At 39.9% G+C, this 25,209-nt stretch overlaps 1 protein-coding gene across 3 annotated transcripts; it reads left to right on the top strand.

Annotated features, from left to right (window-relative positions):
- The first annotated feature begins 4,754 nt into the window (after window positions 1–4,754).
- slc25a18 (solute carrier family 25 member 18) lies at window positions 4,755–22,027 on the top strand. Of its 3 annotated transcripts, XR_010013462.1 has the most exons (11): window positions 5,074–5,140; window positions 9,575–9,701; window positions 10,407–10,529; window positions 12,995–13,050; window positions 13,346–13,436; window positions 13,986–14,101; window positions 16,692–16,857; window positions 18,526–18,683; window positions 19,873–19,948; window positions 20,062–20,286; window positions 21,805–22,027. XR_010013462.1 is itself a non-coding variant. In XM_063000110.1 (10 exons), exons 2-10 carry the CDS (start codon window positions 9,682–9,684, stop codon window positions 20,201–20,203), a joined length of 948 nt encoding a protein of 315 aa, XP_062856180.1. In that variant the 5' UTR covers window positions 4,755–4,794; window positions 9,575–9,681; the 3' UTR covers window positions 20,204–22,027. The 3 variants fall into 3 exon arrangements, 2 of the variants coding, with proteins under 2 accessions (XP_062856180.1, XP_062856179.1); XM_063000110.1 differs by lacking the exon at window positions 5,074–5,140 and adding an exon at window positions 4,755–4,794 and having other exon boundaries at window positions 20,062–22,027; XM_063000109.1 differs by having other exon boundaries at window positions 20,062–22,027.
- The last annotated feature ends 3,182 nt before the right edge of the window (window positions 22,028–25,209 follow it).

Genomic DNA, 25,209 nt, shown 5'->3' on the forward strand with positions numbered 1-25,209 from the left:
CATGTTCTTCTGTTGCCTTTGTCACACATAATTGGCAACCTGGCCAGCAGGGGCCACTGTAGTTCAATGACAGAAACTATTGCAGTAGTGGTAGTGGTGGTGGCAACTACACTATTAAATATGAAGATGCCTATTGGAACTAAACATTTTTCTTCGGAGCAATGCCATTCCTAAAGAAATGTATTGGTGATTGCTACAAAAAAGTTTCTACCTAAAACTCTACGTTTAACTTAAGTAGCTCAGAATAATATACATTATAACCTTCTTTGTGTGGCAAATTTGCAAACATCAGTTCTTTAAGCTCACATGATGTAAGCACAAATGTTAGGTGTCTTCGTTGCTACTTTAATATGTAAGCCCTAAAATATTTTCATTTAATTGCTAACTCATACATTGATTATGCATAACATTATGACCACTTTTATAATATTGTGTTGGTCCCCCTTTTGCTGCCAAAACAGCCCTGACCTGTCGAAGCATGGAGTCTGACACCTTTCTATCAGAACCAGATTTAACTTCTTCGGCAATCTGAGCTACAGTAGCTCGTCTGTTGGATCGGACCACATGGGCCAGCCTTCACTCCCCATGTACATCAGTGAGTCTTGACCGCCCATGACCCTGTCGCCGGTTTACCACTGTTCCTTCCTTGGACCACTTTGAATAGATACTGACCACTGCAGACTGGGAACACCCCACAAGAGCTGCAGTTTTGGAGATGCTCTGACCCAGTCGTCTAGCCATCACAATTTGGCCCTTGTCAAACTTGCTCAAATCTTTTCACTTGCTCATTTTTCCTGCTTCTAACATCAACTTTGAGGATAAAATGTTCACTAACTGCCTAATATATCCCACCCACTAACAGGTGCCGTGATGAAGAGATAATCAGTGTTATTCATTTCACCTGTAAGTGGTCATAATGTTATGCCTAGTCGGTGTATAGTAAGAATGAAGGATCATCTCTTTCACATAATGAGAAATAAAGAACCATTTTACCAATATAAGAACAATTTAGGAACCTTTGATCTTAACAATATAGAGTATGAAGATGTAGTACTTGTATTTTCTCTGTTGTTTATCAAAAGCTTTATCATGTGGTTAAAATGTACTGGTCAATGTAGAATTGTTTAATAAAAACTGGAGAACACAATACAACTGAATTACAGAAAGAATAATATCAAAGCAAGCAAAAGACTCAGAAGCTTCCAAATGAAAACATGGCAGACCCCTTGCCTAATGACTAGGATATGATGGCTGTGGTTGTGGGTGGCACAAACCGCTGCTACAGTTTATCCAGAAACCCTTAGAGTCAAAATTCAGTTTTGTCTCTGACACAGAAGTGTCACCCTGTACTTAGGTTATTTGCTGTACCTGAATATTAATAAGACTGGAATGATATGTGTGTTCTTTACTGTTAACTGATAGTGCCTCATGGATACATACAGACTAGGGCTGTCGTTTAACGCGTTAAAATTTTAATCGCGATTAAAAAAAAAAATCAAGATTAAAATTTTTAATCTAACTATTTTTATTTGGCTGTTTGTGCCACGTAAATATATGTCTCTGTGGTAATGAACTGTATTTCAGATGAATTTGGATGTAAAGCGCATGACCTGTACACAGAACTTTATGTTAACTGGATCACAATGGACTGTTTATAGCAGTATGTCCAAACTCCGGGGTGTTCTGTCCACACCGGATCTGGTTTTATACGGCCCGCATTTCTGTTTTAAATTGCATTACTTGTGACCCGCCAGCGCAGTCAAACAGAAAAAAGTAATACATTATCGTCGCTATCCGATGATAAACTACTTTTAGCGGTTTTCACTATTTTTACGTGTTGATGAAAAGATGAATGAAATCACGCGATCTCTGTAACGAGTATCTCCATTGACTGCTAGAGCTGTCCATCAAAACCGCGTAGCTCCGCCTCCTTCCCTCAGGTACTGTTTGAGACAGAAGTGAAACTGCATAATGCTTAATCTACTTTATTTATACCTGTTTATTCAGGTTATTCTATCACATGGCTATAAACATGATTTATATTTGTGATGTTTGTAGTTTTTTAAAAACACATTTGTGTCTGATATTTATATGGACTAAGCGTGTACATGGACTGTATTAATTAACACTTTTTATAGCTACAGTCAATAACTTATATATTATCTGGTAACTTGATTGTTTTAGGTATTTATAGGAGTTTAAATGGTAATTTAGAACAATACTTCCCAGTCTTGTTTCTGCACAACACAGTATTAAAAGCTTTTCTTAACAGATCTGTGAAATAATCATATCTGTGTTTTGTTATTGATGCATAATATTAGATTAAAATCTTTTGAAAGCATGATTTCTGGGTTAGCCAGAAAGCTTAAGCACCAGGGCCCAGGGAAGGGGGGGGGTTCTGGGGACCTCCACGACATGAACTCAACCACTCACCTCACTGCCCCCCATCCAAACCCCCCACCTCCCCCCTGGCTGCACTCGCCAAGTCATTTTTGTTATATTACAATTTTTTTGTTAAGTAACACCAAAAAAACTGTGCATTAAAAATACCAGAGGCAGGAATTGTAACTTCTGAGTGACTTTTAATTCATTCTGTTCAGCCATCAGCATATGCAATTTGTTGAGGGGGCCCCAATTTTTTTTTTTTAACTGAGGCACATGAGCTCCTAGTTACACCACTGGTGTTGCATCTAGAAATGGTTCTTGCAATAAAAATTTGCATAACTGTTCAAATTTTGCTTAATTATCAGTTTGCGATTAATTGTGATTAATCACGATTAATTTGGCTCTTTAATCGCGATTAATCTTGATTAAAATTTTTAATCACATGACAGCCCTAATACAGACAGGTTAAAGAGAAGACAATTGAAGACTAGAACTGCTTCAGTGCACTTTGGCAATGATTCTAAGTCTCTGGAGCTGTACTTATACAATATTCCAGTCAAGCATATTAATTGGTATTTTGACAATGATGGTGAATAGCTTTGTGTTACATTTACATTTTCATTTACGCGCTCTTATTTCAGAGCGACGTACAGAAGAGCTTCCATAGTGAACATAGTGAACTCTATTTTAAGTAAACAACAGTCCAAGAACACAAATCTGCTATAACCTGTTAGAGGTGTTTTTTTTTTTTTTTGCAAGAAATGAATTAGTATAAGTGAGTGTTACTAAGTAAGTACAAGTCAGCTTAAGTGTTTAGTAAAGAGGTGATGAAGGTTTTTAATTGTTTTTTTAACGACAGCAAGAGACTCAGATGTTCAGACAGACAGGGGAAGCTCGTTCCACCACTTGGGTGCTAGTACAGAGAAGAGCCTTGATGCTCGTCTTCCTCAAGTCCTGGGTGGAGGATCAAGTCGAGCGAGACTAGTGGCTCGGAGGTTGCGTGGTACAGAGCGGGGTTTTATTAGACCACGAAGGTAGCTTGGGGCTGGTCCATTTTTGGCTTTGTAGGCGAGCATCAGTGTTTTAAACTGAATGTGTGCAGCTACAGGAAGCCAGTGAAGAGAACGCAGCAGTTGGGTGACGTGGCAGTGTTTAGGTTGGTTAAAAACCAGACGGGCAGCTGCATTTTGAATGAGCTGCAAGGGTTTAATAGTGGACATGGGAGCACCTGCCAGCAGGGAGTTGCAGTAGTCCAACCGTGAGATTACAAGTAACTACACAAGAATCTGAGTAGCTTTCATGGAGAGAAATGGACGAATCTTCCTGATGTTGTAGAGGAGGAACCGGCACGATCTTGTCATGTTGACTACATGAGAAGAGAAGGTCAGCTGGTTATTCATGACAACACCAAGGCTTCTTACATTATCAGATGGTCTGATCTGGGAGTCATCAAGAGAGGTGACTAGGTCCTGGGTTGGAGATTGATCTCCAGGAATAAGTAACAGCTCTGTCTTGCTGGGATTGAGTTTTAGATGATGAGCTGACATCCATTGTGAGATATCTCACAGACATGCTGAGATGCACTTGCCCACTTATAATGAATATGGTAAAGGATAACTTATCTGATCCATTTATTTTGTTTTACATCTGTATAGACTGGTGTCTAGGGTTTTTGCACCACTGAACTCTCAAAGGTGCATCATATCATGCACAAACAGTATGCTTATTGATGAGTCCACAATCATTAACCATGTTCAGTGACGTCCTTCTCATAAATCTAAACACAAATGTCACTTTGGTGAAGGCTTTTAATCTGAACCTTTTTTCTCACTTTTTGCTCACAATTTAGACAGAATGAAGCTGCTGACAAGAAGATCATTCTCTATCCGGCCTCTCACTTCCAACAGGGCCACACGTGCCTGTCCAGTATAGTGCCCGAGGCATTACTGAGGCTCAAATCCCCCGCTCATCATTGTATACAAGTCACAGAAAATGTCCCATTGATAACTGCAAGGATTCACAAGCATCTGCACTAACAATTCTTTCCTTATTATTTAGGATTATTTAGTCATTTGTTACCCATCTGTACATTCATTTATTTACTGTACAGCGTGAGAATTGAGTGGATTAATGAAGTGTTGTGCGTGGTGTCAGATTGCATTAGTGTAAAGCTGTGTGTCCAGGCCTGTGTCTCCAGTAGAGGGAGGGACTTTATGTTTATGTGTTTATGTAACAGCCCCTCTGTGCCGGCTGCCTCTTTCGGCTCACTCTTTCACCCTATTTTACCCTCTCCCTTTCTCACCCTCTCTTCCTCTGTTGCTTTAATTTTTTTTTCCTAGCTACATTTGCTCCACACGTTGTCAAAGTGACAGAAAGTGAATTCCAGTCCGGCTGGATGTGCCAACAGAGGTAAGAACACTAATCTATAATCTTTATCTATAACAGACTTCTAAACTCAAAGCACTGATGAGAGCCTGATTCGAGAAAGAGAATGGGTGGGAGTGTGAATGTGAGTGAAAAGTGCTTGGGGTAATTTGGGAAAACTGGATGTAGGGAAGAAAGAGATGGAAAGAGGTCGCTGTGTAAAGTTTGGCAGCAGATTAGTATAAAAGAAGTGAAGCTGAAAGGAAAGTCCAGCTCAGAGAGAGAACTGAGAGAAAGGCATGTTTAAAATGCACCAGAGCTCCACAAATGTAGAGCAAGAGACGAGGATGTGATTCTGCCCGGGAAAGACTAATACTCCAGCACAACTAAGGTAAGTTCACATTACAAGACTTTGGCACTTTGTTTATACTTTGGCACTTAGGATTAAAGAAGGATGTGTAGTAGATTCACAGATGTAAAAATAGACCAAAGAAGGAATGGAGGTGGAGAGATTAGGAGAGATTAGAGTAGACCCAAGAGACAGAAGGGCAAAACAAAAGCCAGATTCCAGGACAGCTTATTAACCTCCTTGCACCATCACACTGATTAAACCTGTTAAATAATTAGGTTAAATAAAGTGTATTTAATGAGAGAAATTAGAAAAGTATGTTAGAATTCAACGGTTCAGGACTGGAGCTGTGCATTCACTCATTAGAAAAGAAAGAACTGCACCCACAAGTGAGCTAAAGACTAGAATAAATTTGATTAAATTCATCTTTGTCAATGACTATAAGTACTGAGTGTTTCAAATAATGATCACAGATCATCTAAAAATGGCAAGATACACCGATCAGCCATAACATTAAAACCACCTCCTTGTTTCTACATTCACTGTCCATTTTATCAGCTCCACTTACCATATAGAAGCACTTTGTAGTTCTACAATTACTGACTGAAATCCATCTGTTTCTCTGCATGCTTTGTTAGCCCCCTTTCATGCTGTTCTTCAATGGTCAGGACTCTCCCAGGACCACTACAGAGCAGGTATTATCTGGGTGGTGGATCATTCTCAGCACTGCAGTGACACTGACATGGTGGTGGTGGTATGAGTGGATAAGACACAAAAGCACTGATGGAGTTGTTAAACACATCATTGTCACTGCTGGACTGAGAATAGTCCACCAACCAAAAATATATCCAGCCAACAGCACCCTGTGACCACTGATGAAGGTCTAGAAGATGACCAACTCAAACAGCAGCAATAGATGAGCGATCGTCTCTGACTTTACATCTACAAGGTGGACCAACTAGGTAGGAGTGTCTAATAGAATGGACAGTGAGTGGACATGGTATTTAAAAACTCCAGCAGCGCTGCTGTGTCTGATCCACTCATACCAGCACAACACACACTAACACACCACCACCATGTCAGTGTCACTGCAGTGCTGAGAATGATCCACCACCTAAATAATACCTGCTCTGTGGTGGTCCTGTGGGGGTCCTGACCATTGAAGAACAGGATGTATGTAGAGAAACAGATGGACTACAGTCAGTAACTGTAGAACTACAAAGTGCTTCTTAAGTGGAGCTGATAAAATGGACAGTGAGTGTAGAAACAAGGAGGTGGATTTAATGTTATGGCTGATCAGTGAATATACGGTTTACATTACATTACATTACAGTTTACTTACAGTTGTAAGCAGGCACGAGGGATTTACCAGGTGAGCAGCCAACTGAATGTAAAATGTGAGACAACACAAACACACCAGAGAACACACAAAACAAGGAACAAGTAGCAATAAGACACTGGATGACAACAATGTTTCCAACAAACCTTATCCTACCTGCTTTTACAGGTGCTGAATAATTAAAACTCACAGCACATCAACAGTCTTATCAGTAATCTCATGCTGGTATTCTGGTTATGCTGTGTTGCTACTGAAAATTCCAAAAAGGGATGCAATTTTCAATTTGTTTCCATTGCACTTATATCTCAGCGAGGTGTGACAAAACATTTGGGTCACTGTGCTTTACGTAATCATGTTTCAAGTTGTCACCTAAATCTCTGTAAACAGCTCACTGGGTTGTGAATGCAACACTTTTAGAAATCTGGCAACCTCTTAGGCATTTTAAGTACAAACATCATTGGTTGAAGTGTGTAAATAATACACTTCTTCAATGCTTATTTAATTGATGCATAAAAATATGACTGGCAATAATAAAAAAAAAAGCAAAAAATTATTATGTAAATAAAAGCAATAATATGAGGGATCTTCAAAAAGTTTCCGCACTTTTATATTTTGGTTGGAAACGGCGAGGGTGGGAGGAGTAGAAATTGGTCATGTCTGAGAGACTGAGAGAGAGCTTATAGTCCAGATTCAGCGCCATCTGATTTCCACCTTTTTGGACACACAAAAAAGCTTTAAGGGGAAGAATATTTTCATGTGATGATGATGTGAAAGCTACTAAGCCCCTCACTTGTAAGATAGTAAGCCCCTCACTCGCCCCTTTCTGCAAATTCAGGAGGTCATAGCCTTATTAGCTGCAAGACTAAACATCCTGGACTAATTCTTGAAAAGTCCTGTAGATTGTAAGATTAACAATAAGCTGCTTGTCTAATTAGACAAATCTAAATTGCTAAAATTATGTATTACTTGGGTCCAATTAAAAAGTCTCTTAATATAAAAGATGATGAAACACAGAAGTAAATGTGCCCTAAATTCTATACTTGTTTCTATTTATTAAATGTGGATTTTGTGTCTATTTGGTTGAACATGCGTTTGTGAGATCTGGCACTGATGATCTAGCTCATGATCCATGTTCCAATTCACCCCAAAGTGTTTTCAGTGGAGTTAAGATCAGGGCATTTTGCAGGCCACTGTAGTTCCTTCACACCAAACTCATCAATGTACAGTATTTATGCACTTCAGGAAATTAACCCTTCCTCAAACTATTCATACCTAGCTGGAAGCAGATAATGTATTTTATATAATTGATTGTATACATCTGTCTGCACTGGGTGTGGATAAAACACCCAAGGAGGGGGTATGAAATAAATTAAAGGTTAATGTGTGTAAAAAAAAAAGCCAGCATTTAATCCAGCAATACTCATGTAGTATAGTGCAGGATGTTCAGACATTGTCTTGTTACATTCCATTCACCATTAGTCAAGTATTACACCTTTAAGATAAGATAAGATAAGATAAGATAAGAGAAGAGAAGAGAAGAGAAGAGAAGAGAAGAGAAGAGAAGAGAAGAGAAGAGAAGAGAAGAGAAGAGAAGAGAAGAGAAGAGAAGAGAAGAGAAGATAAGATAAGATAAGACTTTATTGATCCCCTTGGGGAAATTAACTTGTTACAGCAGAATGAAAGCAGGAAAAAAAACAGAAAAACATACAACTAAGTGAAAAATATTGCACACATAGTGTGTAGTTATTTACTCTAAAAAATATTCCCTTTAAGAACAGTGATATATATTAAAAATATGAAGAATATATTACATATTGCACTTATTGTAATTTATTACATATTGCACTTTTTGTATTGCACCATAGATGTGTAAATGTAATTATGAGAGACGCATCACATATTACATATTATTATTGAAGAATGAAGGACCTGCGGTAGCGCTCCTTCTTACACAGGGGGTGGAGGAGTCTGGTGCTGAAGGAGCTTGTTAGGACCCCTACAGTGGATGTGCGGTGTTGCCCAGGATGGATGACAGCTTGGCTATCATCCTCCTTTCTCCCACCTCCTCTACAGGTTCGAGAGAACAGTTCAAGACAGAGTTCACTTTCTAGATCAGCTTGTTCAGTCTTTTCCTGTCTCTCTCCGCCACTGCATATGGCTGATGCTTCCACAGTGTCATAAATGGATCTAAGCAGTGGTCAACACACTCCAAAGGACCTTAGTCTCCTCAGTAGGTGGAGGCGACCTTGGCCTTTTCTATATAGAGCATCCGAGTTGCTAGACCAGTCCAGTTTGTTATTGAGGTGAACACCCAGGTATTTTTGTTAAACACCATCTTATTTTTGTTGTTTCTTACTTGTTCTTATTTCATAATTACAATCTAAAGCTTTTGTATAAAACCTGATGAGTAACACATAAAAGAGAGGGGAGAAAGAACACAGCTAAAACTCCTCCCAACTCATAATTAACCACCTTACCCATAATTCACTTCCTTCCTCTTTGATGGAAGTACCCACCTCTTCCCATTTCCTCCACAGCTCTACACATTTTTCCTAAATACATGAATTTAAAGGGTGGGGGTGGCTGCCCAGCACAAAGAGGGATCCAACCTGAGCTCCATACCAACATTCTCAGATTTTCTTTACAATCTCCTAATCACTGCAATCACCACAATCTCCTTATTCACTACAATTAAAGGTGTGGCCTGTACTCGTCAAATCAGAACTGCCCTGTCTTTGACAGCCTGCTTCTCTGCATATGGATTACTTAAACTAGACATTTTCTTATTCGGTGTGGGGCACAGAAAACAGAAGCTAGTAAGCTCCTCACTCGCCCCTTACTGCAAATTCAAGAGGTCATAACCTTATTAGCTGCAAGATTAAACATCCAGGACTAATTCTTGTAGACTGTAGATAGTTTACAATAAGCTGCTGGTCTCATAATGATACAGACCTAAATTGCTAAAATGATTTATTACTTGTGTCCTAGACTTGGATGTAAGTCAAATGTAAGTCACAGTTTCATTAAACATACAATACCTTCACTTTATATATGAAGGGAGACTTGACTTAAGCTTAATAGCTTGCTTTTAGATTTATGCAGTCTGCATTATTTATTTATGTTATCTACTTTTTTAGTCTTTTGATAGGTTTGTTCTCACACCTACACTTCAGCGTGTGAGAAGATAAGAAGAGGGAAGAACGAGGCACATTTGGGGAACAGAAGGCCGCTTGTGCTGTACAGGATGCCTGAGAAGAAAATAAGGTAAATCTTTTATTCTTTGAATATATAAAATGTAAACCAATAATATACATATAAATGTTCTTTTGACAAAATAAATTGGTTCCTGAAAAACAACTTGCAATTAGAAGCAAAATTTTGCAGCAGAAAATAATTTGTTGAATCATTCAATAAAAATGTGGTTAAAAAAACACGATTCTTCAAATTGTCTTGAAACTGACAACTTAAGTCATTGATTATTCACAACTTCATTTAATAATAGAGATTTTGGTCATTTGGATGTGGCATAAAGATAAAAGTAAATGTATAATGTGTCTTGGCTCTCCAAAACTGGTTTAAGGAGAAATAATAAAATTTTTAGTGCATTTACATCTACATTTTTTTGCTGGGGATCCCCAATATTTTCCACCCATGTACTCTGCACAGGCGCCTCTATCCGCCAATCAGGGTCCTTACACAGCGTTTGAAGACCCCGCCCACATATTCCGGTCATCCCTCCCTGCAGGCACTGCCAATTATGACCTCTAGATGGGGCCCAGCCGACCGATGGCAATGCCAAGTTTTGAACCGATGAGTTCAGAATCTCGGCGCTGGTGTGCTAGCGGAATATCCCACTTAGTAAATATAATTCTAATAATACAGAAGCAACCACATGTAAATAGAGTATTTAATTTAAATAGTTTAGCTTCACTTAACCAATAATGTGTTTGTTTTTGCTGTCATTTGCAGCCTCCCAGCTAAGCTGATTAATGGGGGTGTGGCAGGTTTGGTGGGTGTTACCTGTGTCTTCCCTATCGATCTGGCTAAGACTCGGCTTCAAAATCAGCAGGGTTTACGTGTATATAATGGCATGTAAGTATCTGTTTCACTACAACATAGAATCTGTTTGATTTAAGAATGTTAAATCAAACATCAGAATGGAGAGGATTTTGGTACAGGCTGGTGTATGTATGTCTGAAACTGCTTTTGGGATTTTTATGCACAACAGTATGAAGTTTACACTGAATGATACAAAAACATCCAGTGAGTAGCAGTTCTGCAGCAGTGTCTTGTTGATGACAGAGATCAAGGAACAAAAGACAGATTGAGAGATGACCCCTTTTTACGATTGTGGTAAACAATAAAAAATCTAGGAATGTACAAAACATGGGCTCGGTGGGTAGCACTGTCGCCTCACAGCAAGAAGGTCCTGGGTTCGATCCCCAGGCAGGGAGGTCCGGGTCCTTTCTGTGTGGAGTTTGCATGTTCTCCCCATGCCTACATGGGTTTCCTCTCCAGTTTCCTCCCACAGTTCAAAAACATGCATTCAGGTGAATTGGAGACACTGAATTGCCCTATAGATGAATGGGTGTGTGTGTGTGTATGTGTGTCTGCCCTGCGATGGACTGGCGCCCTGTCCAGGGTGTTACTGTGTGCCTTGCGTCCATTGAAAAGCTGGGATAGGCTCCAACAACCCCCCGCAACCCCAATTGGATAAGCGGTTAAGAAAGTGAGTGAGTGAGTGTGTACAAAACATTAGATGGATGAATTATAACAGCAAAATACCACATCAGGTTCCACTCCTGTCAGGCATGTTACAGCAAAATTGAGATTCATTAGACCAGGCAACATTTTCCAATCTTTGACTGTCCAGTTTTGAGAAGCCTGTCCCCACTGTAGCCTCAGATTCCTGTTCTTGTCTGCACAAGAACATCAAACATGTCTTACCTACATTAAAATAAGTGGAAAATGTTTTAATTTTTGTTTTTCACTAAACGTTTCTTTCAAGTTTAAAAGACTGCATGTGGTGCATGTGGGATTCATTAGGGTTGTTTGCAACCAGCCTGGGTGGAGAGCTGCTCTGGAGAAGATTTTATAATCTGGGTCAGGCAGTGACTCACGCAGGAATCTGGAGAAATTCATGTGTTTTTGCTGTTTTAATTTGGTATCCAGCAACGAGCTAGCTCGCTGTGTAGTGACATTAAAAGAGAGAACAGTGGCAGCAGAGTGACGCTTGTTTGGCGTCCTAGGCTTTACTTTTCACTCGCATGAGAATCCCAGTGAATACCTAAGTGACCACAGAGGAAAGGGCTCGCTGCCATGTTTTTGCCCCTTTAACACTGAGCTGTTTTCAGTGAAGGAAATGTTTTATTGGCATAATTCACTGGATGTTCTGAGTCATGCATCCACCATGTATGGTCTTTTTTGACGAATGGTATGCTGGGACAATGCATTTTCTGAGACAATACATATCACACTGAATGTTTGTTTATTGTCTAATGATTTAGAAAATATATATTGTAGGCACTCAGGTGGGGCAGCGTGATATTCCGCTTGCACACCAGCACCGAGTTTCTGAACTCCTCGATTCGAAACTCGGTGTTGCCACTGGTCAGCTGGGCCCATCTAGCGGGCATAACTGGCAGTGCCTGCAGCAGATACTAACTGGCCACCGTATCTGCAGGGTGGGGGCCGGACTATGTGTGGGTGGGTGGGTACTTCATACGCTGTGTAAGGACCCTGATTGGCGAAAGAAATAACTCGGCGACTAAAGAAATATATCTAGCATGTCAAATATCCGGATATGAGTCGGCCGACTGGCAATGAGTGCTGTGTCGAACAGCCAGTGAGAACGCAAGATACGGTGTGAGGGGAAACGCAGGGGGAGTTGTAAAAAGGTGGGTCAGGGGCATAATAAAGTTTATATCAGAATACATCAGCACACACACAAGTTTTACAGTATTTCTGACCTGATCGTTCTCTACAGAACACCAACGCTGCATTGCAAAAAATATTTTTTAACCTCCAACTCACTATAGAACAACCCATGCTGTTCGCGTAGCCAAATCCACTCAGATTCTTTTATTTTTTCTCTTTGATTTTACGCTGCACTTTGAACTTTGATCGCTTGCTACTTGTTGACGTGCATTTTTGGACGTGGTATCATTAATCCTCTCGTCACTTCTTGCGTTTGTTTTCGTGAAAAAACATAGTTTTGGAGATCAGAGAAGCTCGCCTGCAATTCCAGTTGGTGATAGATGGTGTAGTGTGGAACCCCCTATCGCCGATCAGTTGTGTAGTGTGAAAGCCACACCGACTTGGAAGACTCCCGATTACAAGAGAGCCAGTTGTGTAGTGTGAATTGTATAGTGACCTGACGACTTGGAAATGTGTGTAGTGTGAACTTGGCATAAGCAGTAACCTAGGTTTAACCCAAGTTTTATGCATGGTGGAATTGTGTTCCTGGCTCAACAAAGACAAAATTTTTATTCCATGTGAGATCTAATTATGCTTAGCTGTTATTCTATTGGTTGAAATAGTTTTCCTTTATTTTTAAGGGTGGACTGTTTGATCAAGACGGTTAGGTCAGAGGGCTACTTTGGCATGTATAGAGGTATGATGTTCATTAAACTTTCTCTCTTTGTGTAAACTTGTGTAAAGCAATACTTTTATGTCACTGTATTCATTAAATACCCATAATTCAATGCCACTGTTATAATACTTATTCCTAAAATGACAACCTAGAGTTACAGTATTTGAAGACATAAGACCTAATTAAATATACATACAGATTTGCATGTTTGGGCTGAAACCCATTCCTATTAGTCTTAAATAACTGGATTATTTGTATTTTTTTAATAAGATTACTAAGCTTACATACTTGTCTTCCACTATGCAAAATTTTACAGGTGCTGCAGTGAACCTCACACTCGTAACTCCAGAGAAAGCCATCAAACTTGCAGCCAATGACGTCTTCAGACAGAAGCTCTCCAGAGATGGGTTAGTCTTAAACTTTTCCATGTCAAAGACAAACTTCACTGCTTTGATGTAAAAGTGAACAAGTGGTGGGTGGTGAACTGTGTAGGATTAACACCCTGTCCATTGTGTGTTATAAAATTAAAAGCTTTGTATAAGGTTACAGTTGATAATATCTGATTACCACTTTACAGTCTTTACGCCCTTAGAAAAAAGCTCATTTGACATCTTATTAAAGTGATCTGTGAACATGTATGATGTTTAAAATATGTAAAACATGTGAAATGTTTTGCATGACTTTGAGTGATCAACAATGGTGGATCAGTACAAGAATATTTATTTTATGTAATTTATATGTCATTTGTTTTGTCATCTCACATACATTTCATCTTAAATACTTGTACATCTTAAGTACTTATATAACCCCCTCAGATTTCTTATGATTTCTTATGAATCTGTTAACTAGTATAATGGTATATAAAAAGTATATAAAAATACATTAAAAAAATATACACATAACAAAAAAAACTTGGTATCGCTGAGTAGCTCATGTTGTTTTTGTGTGGCCTGTAGGAAATTGCCTTTATGGGGGGAAATCCTCGCAGGCTGTGGGGCTGGGACCTGTCAGGTGGTAGTAACCACCCCCATGGAGATGCTAAAAATACAGCTGCAGGATGCCGGCAGGTTGGGTAAGCTGGAAAGTCATTTTATTGCTAAGCCCTTGTCTGGAAAACACGGAGGACAGGAACACTGGGCAAGTCTATTACTGGTGCCCTGGCACTGGACATGATTTGGTCATGTTGGGTTTTGCTAATTTGGTTTAGTGTTTGTGATGTAATAATCAACTACACTTAAATTAAAATTTACACACACTTGTAAGAGACGTGGTTTTTGTGTCAGTCTTGGAATTTCAGTGATTACTGCAACTGTTCTTATCTGAAACTAAATGACTGTAACACATTCATATGTGTTCACTAAACCAGAAAATAGTTTTTATCAAATTTCAGAAAAATCTGGGTCAAAAATATAAATACAGCAATTTATATAATTAATTTGGTGGTGTAGAAACCTCTATAATACCAACTATATGGCATGACCTTTACATTTTTTAATAGTAATTAGATTAGATTAGATTAGATTAGATTAGATTAGATTAGATTAGATTAGATTAGATTAGATTAGGGGAAAAACCCAAACTGTTACTGAAGAAGGATTCTTAATTATTATATGTTTATTTTTGTCTCAGCAAACTTTACAAAAAATCTTAAAAAAGGTTTCTTTGAGCCAAAAGTTTAGTCACAGAAAGACCGGGTGGCACGGTGGCTTGGTGGGTCACACTGTTGCTTCACAGCAAGAAGGTCCTGTGTTTGATTTCCAGGTGGAGTGGTCAGGGTCCTTTTTGTGTGGAGTTTGCATGTTTGCATGTCTCCCCGAGTCTTTCCTCTGGGAGCTCTGGTTTCCCTTTCACAGTCCAAACGCATGAAAGTGAGGTGAATTGGAGATACAAAATTGTCCATAATGTTGTTTGTCCGTAAACATTGCAAGACTGTGTTGACATATGCAAATGAAAACTTACATTTTGTATTTACAGAGTCATTTATTTTCAAAGCTAGTTTTTTAGGAGAGAAAGAAAATATGTAGCATTGTGTTAAGTGTCTAAAATGTTGTAATTATGTGCAAAGGAACTTTACTTGGACTCAAAAGTGTTTAAAAAAGAGTGGCGCCCAGGTGGCGCAGCGGGATGCTCAGCTAGCACACCAGTCCTGAGATTCTGAACTCCTCGGTTTGAAACTCGACGTTGCCACCGGTCGGCTGGGCACCATCTGGCGGGCACAATTGGCAGTGCCTGTAGCAGATGCTAATTGTTCACCTCATCTGCAGGGTGGAGGCCGGACTATGTGTAGGTGGGATCTTCATACGCTGTGTAAGGACCCTGATTGGAGGAAGAGACGCCTGTGCAGAATGCAGGGGCGAGAAGGGGAGGGCTGTGCACGTGTCGGGAAGTGGCGTGTACAGCGACGTGCTCTCCTCAGATGCAATCGGGTATCTCTCAGCAGCGGAAGACAAATTGAGTGCGCTAAATCGGGAGAAAAATGGGGAGAAAAAGCATAAAAAATTTTTTTTAAAAAGAGTAAAAAAACAATTTACATTTTTTTGTGCAGCATAATGCACGTTAACGTCATTACATGGCTTCATATTTACCTTAATCAGCCTGCTTTACAAAATTGCTGATGTGGTTACGGACACAATATGCTTACTGTAATCAATAAACTTCAACCAAAAATATGTAGCCAAACACTGTAACATTATGGGGGTGGGTGGGACAACAGCATTTCCTTTTTACCTCAGTGCACTTTTTATCCATTCTTCTTATCTCGTTGCTTCTAGGTCTCTTTGTTTTCCAAAAATTAAACTCAATAAGATAAAGTTCTGCATTAATGAAGCAAAATGAGCAAAATCCATAAAAAAGTTTATTTAATTATAACATGTACTGTATATGTACATGGGGTTTGACTGTATAAGAAACAGGTAATTTATAGAGCTTGTTTTGCTTTCAGAACAGCTTACATTTGGCTTGGAATGCTGTAATACAATTCCTGAACGGATTGTTGGAGCATGCTGAAAGAAAAAATCTTTTTGTTCTTTTAAGGGAGAAAGTACACTCCCATGCAGAAAATAGGGCAAGCCATTAATGGCAAAAGATTTGATGGTCTTAATAACAGATAACTATTAAATGAATTAAACCAAAGGTATTCCCAAAACTCAAAACCTGTGCCACTGTTTGCTGCTTCTGCTAAAGTGAATTGTTAATTTACTGGAGAGCTGGAGACACAAAAATGATTTTAAATTACACAAAAGTAAAATTGTTTTGATGATGGAAATGTTCGAAATGAAATGAATAAAATGAAAAGTTTTCTAAAGAAAGTAAGGGGGGGGGGGGGGGGGGGCTGGAGCCTATACCAGCTTTTCAATGGGCACAAGGCACACAGTAACACCCTGGACATGGCGCCAGTCCATCGCAGGGCAGACACACATACACACACACGCCAGACTAAATTTTTCAGACTAAATGTATGACCGTGGTTCCACTTGTGACCACCGTTTCTCTTTGCTAATACTTTATCTTTATCATAAACAACTTAACATAGTGTCTTTTGAATTATTTACAAAGGTTGATCCTAAATGCATGTAAAGTAGTCTTATAAAAACAACTATTTAGACAAGCACTGTATTATCAATTACATGGTTAATAAACCTATATTTAATTTGTCACTACAGCAGCCCAGAGATCTGTGTCAACCACTGCACCTGCATCCTCAGCCTCAGCCTCCCTGGCATCTACTCACACTACAGTGCGGCGTTCTGCCACGGCCATAACGCTGGACCTGCTAAGGACGCAGGGCCTTCGGGGCCTTTACAGGGGCACAGGGGCCACTTTGCTCAGGTAAAAGACACATAGAGGAACTCTGAGCATCAGAGTCTTTTTGAGACCAGCTTGGACATATATAGACATCTGATCAAAGCAGCTTTTATTGCGTTTTTTAAAACTATATCCATAGCCGTAGCTAGTTGGGTGAACATGGTGGTAATTCTAGAAGCCCACAGCTAGAAAGGATTTACCAAGATTCCTGGAGCTTGTTGTAAAGGGGGCAGTGGCTCATAATAACCTGCTATGCTTCTGATGCTTTAAAAGGCCATAAAGCAAAATGACTGTCCTTTAGATTGACCTACACTGTATAGAGCTTGTTTAAAACCAGTTATGCTCCTCAAGTAAACCAATTGTTCCCCTGTTGAAAAGACCAATATAGTACCATGACAACCACCCACACAAGTACACCCACCTCTTTAAACCCCCCACACTCCCACACAGGGTGATGTAATCCTGCACCATATCATTGTAACCTGCTGTCCTGTCAGCCTTCACCTGTCATCTGCCAACAATAAACAATAAACATTGGTATGGTCTTTGTGGCACCTGTACTAACATACTGTACCACGCTGACGTAAAACATTATAAGTACATTTGTAAGGGAAACGTACACTGATCAGCCATAACATTAAAACCACCCCCTTGTTTCTACACTCACTGTCCATTTTATCAGCTCCACTTACCATATAGAAGCACTTTGAAGTTCTACAATTACTGACTGTAGTCAATCTGTTTCTCTGCATACTTTTTTACCCTGCTTTCACCCTGTACTTCAATGGTCAGGACCGTCACAGGACCACCACAGAGCAGGTATTATTTGGGTGTGACACTGACATGGTGGTGGTGTGTTAGTGTGTGTTGTGCTGGTATGAGTGGATCAGACACAGCAGCGCTGCTGGAGTTTTTAAATACCGTGTCCACTCACTGTCCACTCTATTAGACACTTCTACCTAGATGGTCCACCTTGTAGATGTAAAGTCAGAGACGATCGCTCATCTTATTGCTGCTGTTTGAGTTGGTCATCTTCTAGACCTTCATCAGTGGTCATAGGACGCTGCCCACAGGGTGCTGTTGGCTGGATATATTTTTGGTTGGTGGACTATTCTCAGTCCAGCGGTGACAGTGAGGTGTTTAACAACTCCATCAGTGCTGCTGTGTCTGATCCACTCATACTAGCACAACACACACTAACACACCACCACCATGTCAGTGTCACTGCAGTGCTGAGAATGATCCACCACCTAAATAATACCTGCTCTGTAGTGGTCCTCTGGGGGTCCTGACCATTGAAGAACAGCATGAAAGGGGGCTAACAAAACATGCAGAGAAACAGATGAACTACAGTCAGTAATTGAAGAACTACAAAGTGCTTCTATGTGGTAAGTGGAGCTGATAAAATGGACAGTGTGGAAACAAGGAGGTGGTTTTAATGTTATGGATCAGTGTATGTCAACAGTTTATAGATGTTGATGATTTCTACTACTGTTACTGTTTCAGTTATATGATAAAATCTGTTAAGTCAAAAAATAAAGTCATACAGAGAGCACATCTAAAATTTGGTTATGTGCCTTAGAATGTTGTTTGGTAAATTCTGGCAATGGGAACAGATATCCAGTTCCATTCTATGTAATAAATTATTCTATAATGACGTTAATGATGTTTTTTTGTCTGTCCTCTGCTCAGGGATGTACCATTCTCTATGATCTACTTCCCGCTGTTTGCCAAACTAAATGCAGTGGGTCGGAATGATAACCCTCAAGAACGAGCTCCATTTATGCAGTCCTTCATGGCGGGGTGTGTAGCTGGTTCAGTAGCGGCTGTGGCAGTTACGCCACTGGATGGTAAGACACAACAAGAAAGCGAGGAACCTGTATTCTTTATTTACAGCTGAGGTCAAAGTTTTAATTTAATTGTAATGGACAAGTATGTGAAGACCGTAATCACAATATACACATCCCCCAATATTCAGATATGTTCAAAATGACCCCCAGGCCACTCAGCGGTAAAATATCACTCAGCGAATACATCGTATCGAGTCTCAGCTCTGCCTGCCGGCTGGGCTGAGCAGCCGCATGAACAACGATTGGCCTGTTGTTCATATAGGCGTGGGATATTAAGCCGGACTGGGACTCTCTTATAACTAATGCAATCATGACCTCTGCTGGCTGATTGATGGCGCCTGCACAGAGATGGGAAAAGAGTGCTTTCAGGGTGTGTCTCTCCGTACACAGTGCTGATCCACATTCCACTCGTCAAAGTGTAGGTGGCAAAATGCATACGGCTGCTGCCCACGTGTCAGAGGGGGCGTGGGTTAGCTTTGTTCTCCTCAATCAGAGCAGGGATCGGCATTGGTGAAGAGGAAGCATGACGCAATCGGGCAATTAGACGCGCTAAAAGGGAGAAAAAGGGAGAAAATGCATAAACAAAGTATAAAATAAATAAATTAAATGAACCCACAACGTACTAATGTAAAAATTATAATTAAACATATTCCACTCACTAGCTTTCTATAATCAGTCAGTGTTCCCATCTGTTGTGTGGAGGAATGTTTTAGAATAGCAGGGACCCTCCAACCACCAATTTACAGAACTCAGAACCTGGATTTTTACAGAGAGTCAGAGTCAGAGAGTGTTTATTTATTAGCTGTTGACAATGCGGCACGGTCGCTAAATGCGTAGCACTGTCACCTCACAGCAAGAAGGTCTTGGGTTTGATCCCAAGGTGGGACGGTCCGAGTCCTTTCTGTGTGGAGTTTGCATGTTCTCCCGTGTCTGTGTGGGTTTACTCTAGGTTCTCCGGTGTCCTCCCACAGTCCAACGACATGCAAGTGAGGTGAATTGGAGTATAAAATTGTATCTGAAATGTTGGGAGCAAGTGTGGCCCCCATGCCTTGGAAATTGCTAAAAGGGAGGTGTGCACTACATCATGTTAATGTCCATGTTTTTGGAATGGAATGTCCAACACGCTCATACTCAGGTGTCCACATTTTACTAAATGCAGCCTGTAATCTGTATGTTTTTTGTTTTATAGTCATAAAGACTCGAATTCAGACCTTGCAAAAGGGAGAAGGAGAAGATTCATACAGGGGCATCATCGACTGCACAAGGTTAAATGTTTAGATAATTACTGATTGGTGTGACATGGAAAATGTTCATTTATTTTCTTTGTTCATATATAGTTTTAATTCTAACTCACATTTTGCTTTTTTGACAACAACAGGCGCATTCTGAGTCGAGAGGGAGCATCAGCCTTTCTTAAAGGAGCAACTTGCCGAGCACTGGTTATTGCACCACTCTTTGGCATTGCCCAGGGTGTCTACTTTCTAGGTGTTGGCGAGTGGGTCATAGGGCTGTTCGGATAAAACAAACACAGAAGCACAGAATCAAACCCTGGCACCCAATTTGGCACCCGCTCTACCAGCTGTGCTATTGTGGTGCCCTAGAGGTAACATCTGTTTACTTAACCAAAAAGTAAGGGTGCTTTTATGAACGCCTGTAAAAGCAATATCAGCACTCTGTGTTTCTTTAGTCATCCCGGCTTATTAGAGTCCAGATCAGGGAGTGACTGCTGCCCTTGATTTCTCTATTTCATTTATTGTTTGTGTAAAATGAGCAGCAGAGAGGTGCAGCAGGTAGTGTGGGTGCTGCACAGCACCAGGGAATCAGTAAGTTCTCCATGGATTTCTCTAGGTACTTCTCTTCCTCCCTCCTTCCAAAAACATACCCAAGGTAAGATATGATAATGACTGACTGTACGGGTGTGTAACTAGTATAACTAGATAAATAAATGCACAAGTTTATATAAAATACACTACAAGGGGGGCATATGAAAACCACATAGTGTTGGTGCATGCGATTACAGGTTGGTACATTAAACAAAACATTTTACAGTGGTTTGAATTGAGAATGGCTCTTTAAACAGTTTGGGCACAAATTCCTTAAGTCACACTTCCAAAAACTTGTACCACATGCACAGGCTGGCTGAGAATAGCAGTGGTGCTGGTGTGTGACTTGTTTCTAGTCCACCATCCAAAATAAACAAATCAAGCCAAAAGTAAAAGCCAACAAATAATATCTGATCAGTGGTGGTTGTCACTTTCCACTGATGGCTTAGGTAGAGACGGATGATAGAAAGTAATTGTAGGCCTTGACTTATATCAGAGGACTTGTTGGTACAGTAATTAAGTGGGAATAAAAGGTACACTGTATGGCCAAAAGTATGTGGACACTTGACCATGACCCAGTTGAAAATCTCATTCCAAAACCAAGTTGCCTACATTTGCAACTCTACTTCCACTCCAAAGCCTTTCCACAGTATTTTAGAATGTGTCTGTGGGAATTTGCTGCAACTTGAAAGGTTCTTTCCCAAACTGCTGCCATAAAGTTGGACATGATTGTTATATACCTGTTAGCAATGAATGTAGCTGGAAACACCAAAACCCAATAGGGTGGCATGGTGGCTAAGTGGGTAGCACTGTCGCCACACAGCAAGAAGGTCCTGGGTTCGATATCCAGGTGGGGCGGTCCGGGTCCTTTCTGTGTGGAGTTTGCATGTTCTCCCCGTGTCTGTGTGGGTTTACTCCGGGTGCTCCGGTTTCCTCCCACAGTCCAAAGACATGCAAGTGAGGTAAACTGGAGGTACTAAATTGTCCATGACTGTGTTCGATATAATCTTGTAAGAACTGATGAATCTTGTGTAATGAGTAACTATCGTTCCTGTCATGAATGTAACCAAAAGTGTAAAACATGACGTTAAAATCCTAATAAACAAACCAAAACTCAATAGCAGAAAGTGGTATTCACATACTTTTGGTAATGTAGAGTTTCTAATATACTGGTCACTAAGTGCATATTACACAGTTTACATTCAAGTTTTTTTAACTGTACAATAATGTCAAACACCGGCAGAGGCAATTTTGTATCTCCAATTCACCTAACATTCATGTCTTTTGGACTGTGGAAGGAAACCGGAGTACCTGGAGGAAACCTGAGCAAATACAGAGAGAACATGCAAACTCCACACAGAAAGGATCTGGACCAGGAATCAAACCCAGGATCTACCCACCGTGCCTCCCCTCCAGACCTCTACAAAAAATACAGAACTACATGTAATGTGTATGCACATAGCTGGAGTAATATGAATTTTATTTGTTTTTATATTACTAAAAATAATCAGGTGTAATTAATGTCGCTAAGGTAATAAAGCCTTGGATTTACTACACCCTGAAGGTGTAAGTTATGTGTTACTTTAAATGTGACACAAGATCAGTGGCTGTTAAACAATACAGCACTCAGAGTATTTAAATATTCTTCATAATTTTCTGTAATAACCTTATAAAGGAATTTTGCTGATGTTAATAATTTCAATAGTAATCATTTTAAATGTGTAAATATAAACTATTATATCACATTACTGTGGTGGTACACTTTAAAAAAAAATATTTTACCTTGGTAAGTAAATGTGCTGTATTTGTAAGCTTACTTTTAGATACAATAGTAATCAATATTTATCTGAATACAATTTTAAATACATAAATTGGAATACTTTTACTATCCCAGTACTTTTAATGTCATTGTAGTTAATTGAATAAAAAAGCACAGTTGTGAATGTACATGTATGCAGATACTGAATTTAAAGTTTAAAAATAAAAAATGTGGACAGATCAAATACTGTCAGAAAATCACAACATGATTAACTGGTGCCACCTTGTGGGTGTTTAACATACACAATATGGCCAAAAGTATTTGGACACCTAACCCGAGCTTTGTGGACATCTCATTGTAAAAACAAATGGTATTAAAATAAAGTGACCACTATGTGATCTCTTCAGCCATAACAGCCACCACTCTTCTGAGAGGGCTTCTCACAAGACTTTAAAGTATGTCTGTGGGAATTTGTGTCCACTCAGTCAAAAGAACATTTATATGGCTGGGCACTTACATCGATCAGCCATAACATTAAAACCACCTCCTTGTTTCTACACTCACTGTCCATTTGATCAGCTCCACTTACCATATAGGAGCACTTTGTAGTTCTACAATTACTGACTGTAGTCCATCTGTTTTTCTGCATGCTTTGTTAACCCTTTTATGTTCTTCAATGGTCAGGACCCTACAGGACCACTACAGAGCAGGTATTATTTAGGTGGTGGATCATTCTCAGCACTACAGTGACAACGACATGGTGGTGGTGTGTTAGTGTGTGTTGTGCTGGTATGAGTGGATCAGACACAGCAGCGCTGCTGGAGTTTTTAAACGCCGTGTCCACTCACTGTCCACTCTATTAGACACTCCTACCTAGTTGGTCCACCTTGTAGATGTAAAGTCAAAGACGATCGCTCCTTCATCAGTGGTCACAGGATGCTGGCGACGGGGCACTGTTGGCTAGATATTTTTGGTTGGTGGACTATTCTCAGTCCAGCAGTGACAGTGAGGTGTTTAAAAACTCCATCAGCGCTGCTGTGTCTGATCCACTCATACCGGCACTAACACACACTAACACACCACCACCATGTCAGTGTCACTGCAGTGCTGAGAATGATCCACCACCCAAATAATACCTGCTCTGTGGTGGTCCTGACCATTGGAGAACAGGGTGAAAGCAGGCTTAAAAAAGTATGTAAAGAAACTCATGGACTACAGTTAGTAATTGTAGAACTACAAAGTGCTTCTATATGGTAAGTGGAGCTGATAAATGCAATCCATCATGGGGCCTTGCCCATCCCCCATCGGACATAGCAAATTATGTCTGTATGTGGACACTGGACCGGCCAGTAGCACTGCTGGGGGTTCGAACCCTAGATCCCTGCAGTAGTGGGGGGGGGGGGGGGGGGTTACCATGATGGTTAACATGACGGTTACCACTGCACCACCCAGGTGCAAATACAGCCGATGAGAACATGCCTGGTTACACTACGATGATTTGAATCAATGTTTGTCCAGCATTAACACCATAAATGATTGATTAATTTGATGTAAATATTGTATGTGAATATTTTTCCGTTCTTTGTCATTTTTGTTTAATCTTCCAATATCAGACAATGAAAGAAACGTAAATGTTTATGGTGTAACAATAAAAGTAACAATTTTAATAACTTCCTGCCTGTACTGAAATGCTTCAAACAAATACAATTTTTGGTTTATTCCTTTGTTTCCAGAATCACACACACAAAAGAAAAATGATTCAATTAAAAGACAAACAGACCACTCAATGTAAATTAAAAATAAGGCAAACCATTCATTAAACAGATTTCTACTGTCATAAAATGTAGTTAATCAGTTTAGACGTGTCTGATGTCCGATTGGATTAGTTCTACACTAAAGCTAACAGATAAAAGGTAATCTAACCAACAAACATGCCATGGAAGTCTTTCACCCCAATTTTTCTACAAATACATGTCCATCTAGTTGTTTCTGATTCCTGAATGCAATTCCTTTGCTGCTTTCATCACCCGACTCTGGCCGAGGAGAGCAGCAGACAAGCGTGTGCCCCTTCCCTTCAACATGCATGTAATCTCACTTTGCTTATTTTACACCAGGCAGCAGTGGATTCTTACAGAGAGCTGTATCGTGTACAGAGAGCCACGCTATGCCCTCTGAATAATCCACCACTCGTTCAGGTGCCTCGACCAGACAGCAGAGTTCACATTTTTGTAGTGACAATGAGGAGAAACCCAGTAAACCTTCCCTCCCAGAGATATGACCAATTGTCGAGCACCCAACCAGGCCATAAGCATTGCTGAGATTCAAACCCAAGGATCAAGTTCTACAATAGTGGGCTAGCATAGTAGACCACACTAGCTGAAAGCCTAAGCAGTAGGGATGTAACGATACACTCTACCCACAATACGATGCGATTCATGATACTGGGTTTTTTTTTTTACTGATATTGAAGACAAATGATGACAAAGTTTCCTTTTATTATTTCTCTTAAAAAAATAAAATAAAATACTGTATTTGTCCTTATCTTTTATTTATCAAAATAATGAATGCCCTTTTTTTTCTGAGGTAGGTACAAACTATGCAAAACAATTTTGAATTAATTTGGCAACCAGGCGTATAGCGCCTGTGAAGTCATCAAGGCGAGGTGTATAGCGCCAGCGCCCTCTGCTGTTTAAAGTGAATATCGATTCATTATACATATGAAATCGATTCGAATCGTGGCATTTTTGAATCGGTTATTAACTGTATTGTGGTGAATCGTTACATCCCTACTAAGCAGCATTATAAAAATACACATACTCAAATTACGGATTTTTTATAATATAAGAAAGATATTTATGAATTAAAAGTGGAATTTCACTGATTATTCGCTTAACTTTCAGCTTCCAGTGACAAATTTGCTTTCCACACTGGTGAAACTGGAAGC

This window comes from Trichomycterus rosablanca, chromosome 8, assembly GCF_030014385.1.
Source record: "Trichomycterus rosablanca isolate fTriRos1 chromosome 8, fTriRos1.hap1, whole genome shotgun sequence".
Classification (NCBI taxonomy): Eukaryota; Metazoa; Chordata; class Actinopteri; order Siluriformes; family Trichomycteridae; genus Trichomycterus; species Trichomycterus rosablanca.